This window comes from Lathyrus oleraceus, chromosome 6 (genome assembly GCF_024323335.1).
Source record: "Lathyrus oleraceus cultivar Zhongwan6 chromosome 6, CAAS_Psat_ZW6_1.0, whole genome shotgun sequence".
Classification (NCBI taxonomy): Eukaryota; Viridiplantae; Streptophyta; class Magnoliopsida; order Fabales; family Fabaceae; genus Lathyrus; species Lathyrus oleraceus.
In genome coordinates, this window is record NC_066584.1 from 427,077,699 (window position 1) to 427,087,786 (window position 10,088).

At 33.8% G+C, this 10,088-nt stretch overlaps 1 protein-coding gene across 1 annotated transcript; it reads right to left on the reverse strand.

Annotated features, from left to right (window-relative positions):
• Positions 1-1,780: 1,780 nt before the first annotated feature.
• LOC127097500 (heavy metal-associated isoprenylated plant protein 39) lies at positions 1,781-2,703 on the reverse strand. Its single transcript, XM_051035998.1, has 3 exons — positions 2,560-2,703; positions 2,295-2,370; positions 1,781-2,203 (listed from the first exon to the last, which is right to left on the reverse strand). Exons 1-3 carry the CDS (start codon positions 2,563-2,565, stop codon positions 1,893-1,895), a joined length of 393 nt encoding a protein of 130 aa, XP_050891955.1. The 5' UTR covers positions 2,566-2,703; the 3' UTR covers positions 1,781-1,892.
• Between the last annotated feature and the right edge of the window lie 7,385 nt (positions 2,704-10,088).

The following is a 10,088-nucleotide window of genomic DNA, read 5'->3' on the forward strand; positions in this document are numbered from 1 at the left end:
CATTATCATAATTTGTTACAGCTGAAGCTAAATCAGTTTTTCAAATATATTTGTGGTTGTAACCGGTTACAGGGTTTGGTTAAACGATTACAACTGAACTGATTTTCCAAAATATTGAATTTCTCATGTCTGTAATTGGTTAACATATATGTGTAACTGGTTACAGTTGATAGAAAATGTGAAAATCAGTTTGTAACCAATGTTAATCAAAATGCTAAGTTTCAAAAACACTTTAGAATGTTTAGAGATGAAATATGCAGATTTTATGAACAACTAATATATTATTCTATGCATTACAGTAACATATACCTTATGCTTGATCAAATCCTAAAAGTCCATTTGTCTCTTGTTGATTACTTGAATTCAAAGACTTGTAGCAAGATATACTTGAAAGCTGGTGATCTATCTTTTTCCTTCTCGACAGTGCAATTGATCTGGAGGCATTGTCTACATCAAAACACAAAACAATGTTGGAGAAGTTTATCTTCACCCATAACAGCAGGAACAATAGGATGAGGAATTACACGATGAATTGAACAAATCACCTAAAGGGGAAAAACTTAATTCGCCTAAGGAGATCGCTCCTATTCAGGAGTAATAAAGACAAGCCAACCAAATTCTTGAACATCTAGAAGATGGTGAGATGGTGGTGGAAAAAGGAGCGAGGACTTTCATGATACTAATACTTTTATTATTTAAGATATTTCACATTACAAGTAGTCAGATGGAAGATTTGAATGAAGCTTTTGGGGTGAGTTCATCTAATGCTAGCAAGAGCTTAAAGTGTACTGCAATTTTGAACACCTCTCCTAGTGGGGAAACGATCATTCGAGATACGCATAATATTGAACTTCCTTTGAGGGTACAAAATAAAATTCAAATTATCAAACAAGCTTGGACAAATATGGTGGAACAAAAGCAAGATTTCACACCATACATATCTTAGTAGCAGAAAAAGAAAAATTCCAATTTACTAAGAAATGTCGGTCAACCTTACAACACTCATTCAATAGGAGTCCCGTTATAAAGTCCTTTTATAGGAACATGAGAGATATATAATACCTTGGAATATTCAGAATAGGTGGAAAAATTGTTTGATGATTAGTTGGGGTAAGTATTTTTCGACTAACTTTTATATATATATATATATATATATATATATATATATATATATATATATATATATATATATATATATATATATATATATATATATATATATATATATATATATATATATATATCTCGTGAAACTCTAATGCTGGCAAGATAGCAAACTATGGTCATTCAATTGCATCTTCCACGCGATAGGATATTGTTCCTCCTTTTTAGAAAGAGGAGTTCTTGAGGGATAAGCTAAGTCTCTCTTTTTATAGATTGTTGTAGTTTGTCTTTCTTTCCTTTTTTTGGGGTAAGGTGTAGTCCCTCTTTACATTTTTTTTATTTTTTATTTTTTATTTATAAATTTATGAGCTACGTCTTATCTCTCATTAATATCATGATGCTCTTAATTCATCTAAAAAAAATGTATATTTTTTTTTGTCGATTATTCAAGTTTATGAAAATTATAAGTTACTCAAACACATACAACTATTTAGACCATTAAACTCATCAACTAAAAATCCAATAAATTCATGTTCATTTGTTGAAAAAAAAATTAAGGTCAAATTGTGTGACATCAAGTTATGCAAGATCATAAATTTTATACCATTAACATAATCAGCTTTCAAACACATAAAATTACTTGCATTGCTCATAAACTCATAAGCACTAAATCAGCTTCTTAGAAACAACTAAATCGCCAGGAAATTAATAACCATTAAGAAAAGAAGAACAAGGAGAAAAAAAACAGAACTAAAAACAATGTACTTTTTCCTCAATTATTCTGAAACTTAACAGATAACACATGCATTAGGATTCTCTTCCACACTAGTGTAATAGTATTGTGGTTGTGCCATCATCATAGGATAATGATAGGCTTCACAAACCTTCACAACCCCATGTGCTGCTGAGTTCTTACTTTGATCCTTTTTCTCCTCTGTAACCTTCTTTTTCTCTTCTTTCTTAGGCTCCTTGGCTGGTCCAACAGACAATATTTTAGGAAGACACAGCTTCCTCAACTTTGTCACTACTTGCACAGGATCTATGTCTCCAGTTAAGGTTAATTTCTGGTCCTTCATATCTAAAGACACTGACTCAACTCCTACAAAAACCGTGGTTAATTTATTCTCTTTGATTTTTCCTTGATTTTTATGCAAAAGAACTTAGAGTGACAAGAGATTGAAGTTCCATACCTGAAATATTAGAGATCGCCTTCATGGCTTTTTTCTTTGTCTTGTCATCATGTATTTCCACTTGCAGCACTATTTTCTGTCATGGAACATAATTAGAGGACTGTTAAGAGTTTAGAATCTCTAAAGTCTCTAAAATGAGATCTCAAACTTTGAATGTCAAGAATTTGTATTACGAAAAAAAAAGTAAAGATTGTAGTTAATTGATGAGTTGTGCATGGAATTGTAAACAAAGATAAGCTAAATAAGAACTGTTACAAAATCTTACATTCATTGATGTTGATAGAGTTGATAAAGTGTGAGTGAGGCAGAAACTACAAGGATTGGTGTAGTGAAGTTTATCTAAGCTTGATAGTATTTTAAAGGAAAAGAAGTCAACTTAAGTCTTGGGAAAGTTAGCATAAGACACTTGTGTTCAACTTGAATTATTATGAAAAGGGTCTGCACATGATTGACAGTTGTGTTTCTAATATTGTCATTATTCACATACAATTAATCAATTAATGCTTGCTTGGGATCTACAATACTTGTTCAACTTCAATTATTTTGAAAATTAGGCAAGAGTAAACCATATCTAAGACACGTCTTCCTATTATACTCTATCATATTTTTCAGTGATAATCAGATACTCACTTTTTCGACATTTGCATCACTTGCTAATAATCACTTGCTAATCACATTAAAACATGTTAATTCAGTTGATCAAATAGTTAATTCGATTTATGATTAAAATCATGATTAATTTAGTTATATGATTATTACTGACATATAACAGAAAGATTGGAAGGTAAACTTCGATGTTTGCATACATCCATTAATAAAAGAAATATACAGTGCAGGTGTAACAGAGAAATTGAAAGGACTAACAAAATTCCTAATTGTCTGTCGACTGCGCGCATCGAAGAAGTCGTACGACGGAAATGTTTTAAAGGATTTGCGCAAGTTCGGTGTCCGATATCAGAAGGACTCTTATTATATCTTTTTGTATAGGGAATCTGCCGACGAGTCCAACACACAATTCTGTTGTGAACTATGGGCTTTTCAAGCCATCCGAGTTTGTTTCAGTCCCCAAAATAGCATTTTAATAATTTTAACAATTTTAACAATTTTAGTTTTATTTTTCATAATTTTAGCAATTTTCGTTTTATTTTTGTTTTTGAATATTTTTAGCATTAGGATTTCTTTTCAGTATTTAAACATTTTTGGGTGTGGTCGTCAAAGTGATCTTTTATCATAATAAAAATAAATAGTTTCTTTATCTTTGGATTATATTGTTTTATCTGACATGTTTGTCGCTTGCAAATTGGTATTTTTGTTCTAGGTTTTGCGCTTGCATATCCTTTGTGATTCCGAATGTGTTAAGTGGCATCAGAGTAGGTTTCTCATGTTTCTTTTTGTAGCTTGATCAACCATGATAGATCAACCGATGACTAGAGCAGACCTTGAGGGAATTACTGCGACTTTTGCCACGACCCTAGCTGCTTTGACTAAACGGATGTAGACTTTAACAAAACAGGTGAACAACGCCAACAAAAAATAGACTGGAGAGGGGAACATATTAGGGTTCCGCAGGGAGGAAACAATCGTGTTGTTATTACTGAAAATTCTAGTTCTGAAGAAGAAGAATTCAACGAGGAAGAGATAGTTGATCATGGAAATCGACATAACCATGACTATTGAATGAAGACTGATATTCCATTATTCTACGGAATGATAGGAGTGGAGGAGTTTCTGGCGAGTTGTTACTTCGCTTGGCGAGCAACCTTTATTGACCCTGAAGTATCTGTCAACTCAACATCTTAAATCACCTTGTCTCTCTTAGCGAGAAAGAGGCTCTCCTGACAAGCTTCCTCGTTGCAGCCTCGCCTGGCGAGAATGGAACATTTTGATTCTGAAAAGTCTCTGACTTGTCTTGCTTGGTGCTCACTGAAGTTTCACTGGGCGAGATGGGTCGCCTGAGGCTCGCCTGGCAAGAATGATGATTTTTTCTTCTGTTTCTCCATGTACGAGCCTCGTTATTGGTTTGTTGGACTAGCTTTCGCCTGGGCCTCGCTAGATGCTCGCCTGGCGAACATGCAGGATCTCTTCTTTCTTGATTTGTGTTCTAATCATGGTTAATTGTGGAAATTCATGCACAATACCAAAGAAATCACAAAGCATAAAGATTATATGTTTCAAACTTAATCATATTCAATATTTGGGGATATCAATGGTAGAAAACGGTAATTCAAGTCAATAAGTGGCAAGATTTAATGCGGTCAAATACCATCTTTTGGTACTTATCAAATTCTCCCCAACTTTTCAAACACAAGAAGTTTTCACCAAGCTCCATGATCAACAATACTTTTCAAACAAATGAAGAAAACGTATGGTTCAAATGTAGAATGCACATGTGAATGTTATGTTTATTACTTTTCTAGAATCAAAACACGAATATGAATTAAGTTCTAAACAAAATTTTCATGTCATACATTATAAATCAATAGCATAATTCTACTTGAATCACCCTAACACACTTCTTCATAAAATGGATGACGAACTTTGAATTCAATCATGCGGGAAGTGAACTCTTACCCAATAACATTGCTAACATCTTAATCAATTCATGTATTCATCTAAGTAATTCACTTTGAAATCACGAAAGAATAGATCACTAAGGACTTTTCCATGGTTGTAACTTGGTCGAGTTTCAAAAGGAAAGGTCATTTATAAGGTTATTGAAACAAGAATGGTCAAAGTTAATGAAGATCATCTCAAAGTTGTATATTATCCACCCTTTCATTTTCTTATTTTCTTTCCATCCCTCAAGATATTTTGATGCAACAATGTGATCATTTATTTTCCTTTCTTTCATTTCCTTTCTCTCCTTTCCTTTCCTTTCTTTTTCTTTCTCTTTTCTTTTTTTTATTGCATTTTTCTTTTCCTTTGTTCAGTTTTCTTATTTTTCTTGTCCATGAAGCAACTTTCCCCCAACTTAATCAACTCCCACTTTCCTTTTAAAAAAATAAATACTTTTCATTATTGGCAAGTAACATTAATTAAGACTAATTTAAGGGTTTGCTTTCAAGGAAAAATTAGAATGGATCAATTATGAACTTTTTGATTTTTGGATAAAAGACAACAAGTTCACCAAGTGGTTTACTTAGTGATTTGTTTGAGTTCAAAATTGATTCGTTCATGACTTTTTCGCTCAAAGGGATTTACAAATACTCAATCATTCACATGGTAGGAAATAACCATTTTTTGTTTGGTGGTTCTCTCAACATCAACAATTGCCTTTATCCTTTCTATGCTCTCATAACTTTCAAAATAAATGCAAGATTTAACATGAATTGGATGAGTTAAAAAAAGAATCACCAGTCAACTTGAGCATATAAGTGAACAATTGACGGTTTCCTCACAATTTTTGGTTTAGACCTAAGTGATTCAAGCATGAAACATTTTTTTGCAAAATGATGCATGAAATGATTTTATATGAACACAAAGTTCAAGTTCACGCTAACATTCTAGAAAGCAATAAACATGTATCCTGCTTGTGTGCAACTCATCCAAAATTCTTATCATCACCACTACATTTTTGTTGATTTTCTTGAAACTTGATTGAGTCTTCTTTTCTTCTTCAAGGAAATTAGACAAATCTTGAAAACAAACACAGAAAGCACAATTTAAACAAAATTATTAAACAAGCTTATTTAAACAACAAACTAATTATAAAGAACCAAAATCCAAAATTTATGGTAAAAACACCAACAAAATATCCCACATTAAAACAAACAGTGTGATCATTATAAGATAAAATGAATAAGAAAGCAATAAGATATATCATGTAAATGACTGAAAGCTTTTAAAAACATCACTCACTTATTGCAAGCTTTCTTTTCGGTCATCCACATTTTAATCAACCATTTTCTCATCTGATTCTTCACTTGATCATGTCTTTGTTTCCTCATATCCTTCTTCTTCATTATCAGCAGTTGTTGCCTGCCCTTAGTTACCTTGCCTGTCCTCAAGCCAGTTAATATGTGCCTGGAACGCTCCTGGTTCCATCACTTGTTGCTTGCCTCCTCAGGTCTCCCCATCCGCAACTAAAGTCTATACATAGAATCCTGCCTAAAGATAAAAGCTCTATGGTTGGACTCATTTTGGTCCCGAGTATGAGAAAAAGAAACTCTCATCCTTAGGTCCCAATCACTAAAACCATTATTAGTTGTATCTTGAGGGGTTATAGGTGTCAGCCAGGTTCCTCTAGTTCTCCTACGGGTACAATACCTAGAGATATATGCATCATTAATATGTCATGTGATAGTCTTGTGAACGTACCGTGGTAAAGCCATGCTTGTGCTCATTCACAATCCTATGATTAAACTAGGGTATACCAGAGGGCATGGAGGTTTTTCTCCTAGTTGACGACCATTTTCCACCACTATATTGAGTTCATTAGCTATAATGCGAGCCACATCCACATGTCTTCCCTTTACAAGGTGAAATAGAAGCTTTGCAGTGTTCAAGGTGAAGGTAGAAGTATGGATATTAGGTATGATATTATGCAGGATTAGAAGGAGAAAAACTTCCGCAACTGGAGATAGGTCATCTCTCTGATATCTAATGGGCACTCATTTTCTTTTCTTTTCATTTCTTCTGATTTTTCTATTTTTGTTCATCACTCATTTTTTCTCATTCCTTTCTCTTTCATTTTCAACTAATGCTTCTTTATTCTTTTGTTCTTCTTACTGCTCCTAACTTTCTTTTATCTATCCCTCTTATTTTTCAACCACAACTCTTTCTTTTTCTAGATTTTTATCGACTCCAGTTTCAATCATTCTACCGCTCTCAGTTGTAATTGCTATACAATGCCCTCTTGGATTGGTTTGCATGTTGGCGGTGAAGGTTCCTCCTTGTTAATCAACTAATTGTTTTGCAATTTGCCCAACTTGCATTTCAAGATTATTTATCGAAGCATCTATATTTTTCTGATTCGCAATTGATATTTGCATAAACTAATTCAAGGTGTCTTCCAATTTTTGAAGTTTTGTCCGGCTGTGGAAGATTTTTTATTGTAATTCTGATAAGGATTCATCATGTTCGATGGTCGTGTATCTTGTCTCCAACCTTGACCATAACTCGTGTTGTTTCCACATTAATAACCCTGATTACCTTGATATGGTGCCTGCTTCTGTTGTTGATTCCCTATATAACTCACTTCTCCACCAGCTGGAGGACAAATGCCAGTAGGATGGTCACCTGTTCAATGTTCGTAAAAAGTGATTTGTTCAAGTTTACTAGGTATCTGCTACATCTTCTTGAATTTTTGTGGAACTTTAGAAAGTTGCTTGTGGAGTTCTTCCACTGTTTGAGTAAGTAGCTTATTCTGAGCCAAAATCACATCATTCATTCCTAACTCGAGAATACCAACTTTTCGTTATGATGCACCTATGCTATAGTGAACTTGATGGTCTTTCAGTTACATTCGATCAATGATGGCTATTGCATCCTTTACACTATTAGACATTAAGGAATCACATGTTGTTGCATCTAACAAAAGTTTGGGATGCGCCTGAAGTCTGTTGCAGAAAATTTGAAGTTGTGTAATATCATCGAAACCATGACTATGACACTTCCTCAACATAGAATTGTAACGCTCTCATGCTTCACAAAGAGTTTCTATGGAACCTTAAGCAAACACGAAAATTGGGGTCTTTGCATCCATGAACTTGTTGTGCGGAAAGAACCGATTAAGAAACTTTTCTTCAAAAATATTTCAGTTGGTCATGATTTATGTTGGTTGGTGTAGATACCGATCCTTAGCTTTATCAATCAAAGAATGAGGAAATATTCTCATAAATACAGATTCATCTTCTTCTTTAGAAGCTCCAAGTGTACCGGTTAATTCACAGAATTTGGTGATATGAGTGTAAGGATCTTCATGATCAAGACCGGCGAAAGGATTCAAATAAATAATCTGAAGTAATCATGTCTTCAATATGGTAGCATTAAGATTCAATACTATGGTGAATATTAAACCTAAACCTATGTCTAGAGTTTAGCATCTAACATATGATTATCCTAGATCAAGATTCGAAGAGTATTTCTCAATAACGGTTCGAATCTATAAGTTAAACAAGGATAACATCAATATCAATAAATAACTAATTCATATATAACACCATGATCATAATAAATACATACGACATCGATGGATTATACCCAATCTCAACAAGAGAGAGATTTAGCTAATCATAATAGTTTTTATTACAAATGAGAAGAAATAAAGATGGATGAGCATCAATGATGATTTCCCAATGATTGATGCGTATCCAACTCGTATTCTTCAAGTTCTACTCTTCTCTTTGTCTCTCTCTGTCGAGTTGTTGCCTCGTCTGGTGAGCAACGTTTCTTCACCCTTAAGTATTCTAACTCAACATGTCAAACCACCTTGTCTCGCATGGAGAGAAAAATGCTTGAATGTCGATCTTCCTCGCTGCAGTCTCGTCTAGCAAGAATGGAACATTTTAATTCTAGAAAGTCTCTAAGTTGTCACGCTTGGTGCTCACTGAACTTTCGATGGGCGAGATGGATCACTTTTTCTTCTATTTGTCCACGCCTAAGCCTCGGTGTTAGCTTGTTGGGCGAGCTTTCTCCTGGGCCTCGCTAGAAGTTCGTCTGGCGTACATGTGAGATCTTTTCTTTCTTGCTTTGTGTTCCAGTCTTGGTTAATTGTGGAAATTCCTACACAATAACAAAGAAATCACAAAGCACAACACTTATATGTTTCAAACTTAAAACTAATCAATATTTAGGAATATCAATGGTAGAAAATGGTTATTCGAGTCAACAAGTGCCAAGATTTAATGCGGTCAAATACCATCTTTTGGCACTTATCAATAATGCATGAATTTTAAAAGAATGTGACATTGCTATTTAGATCAGTGGTTAACTTCGAGATTAAGAATAAATTAAAGTAAAATTGAGGTATATAAAGAACATTTTGAAGATATATATTCTTGGTGAATAGATATTTCCAACATAATGTGCAATTATTTTGTGTCCATTTGGAAAAGTTATAGGCATATGTTTGTTTCGTGAATTGTATGAAAAAATCTAATAAAAGCACACACATGGTCCGATGCACCGGAATCTAGTATATATAATGTATTTTTATGAAAAGGGTACTTGTTTTGGAGATGTTAGATGTGACCTGTGAGAAAAGGCTTGTGGTTGTCTTTCTTGTGATCATCTTTGGAATCTTGATGGAGTTGGCCTCTTGTCTTGTACCCTAGGGGAAATTCATGCTTGAAATAATAGTTTTCAACTGTGTGAGCTTTTTTTTTTTTTTCTATAATGACTGCAGAGCATGAAGTTCCTTGATAGCCATATGCTTTTTCCCCTGCCTTGATTGTCGTTGGCGTTATCTTTGGAGAAGCTTGAATTCTGAGAAGAAATAATGGTATAAACAATAAGAGAAGCAGGAATTGCATGAGGCTGAGGATCTTGCTGAATAACCATTGAATTAGTGTTGTTGAGAGAAGGAAGAGAATGTTATTAAGACCTTTGAGGAAACATGTAATGTACTCCAAATATTTGAATTTTTGCACATATAGACTAAAGGAGCTAGAACATATTAGAGAACATGTGCAAGAAGGGGTGGGACGAATGGATTCAAGTTTATCGTAGGATGAATTTATGACATGAAATCTCAAACTTTGAATGTCAAGTACTTGGACTAGAAAAAACAAAAGCAAAAAAGATAGTAATTGGTTAATGATTTGTACATGGGATTGGAAACAGAGCAAAAATAAG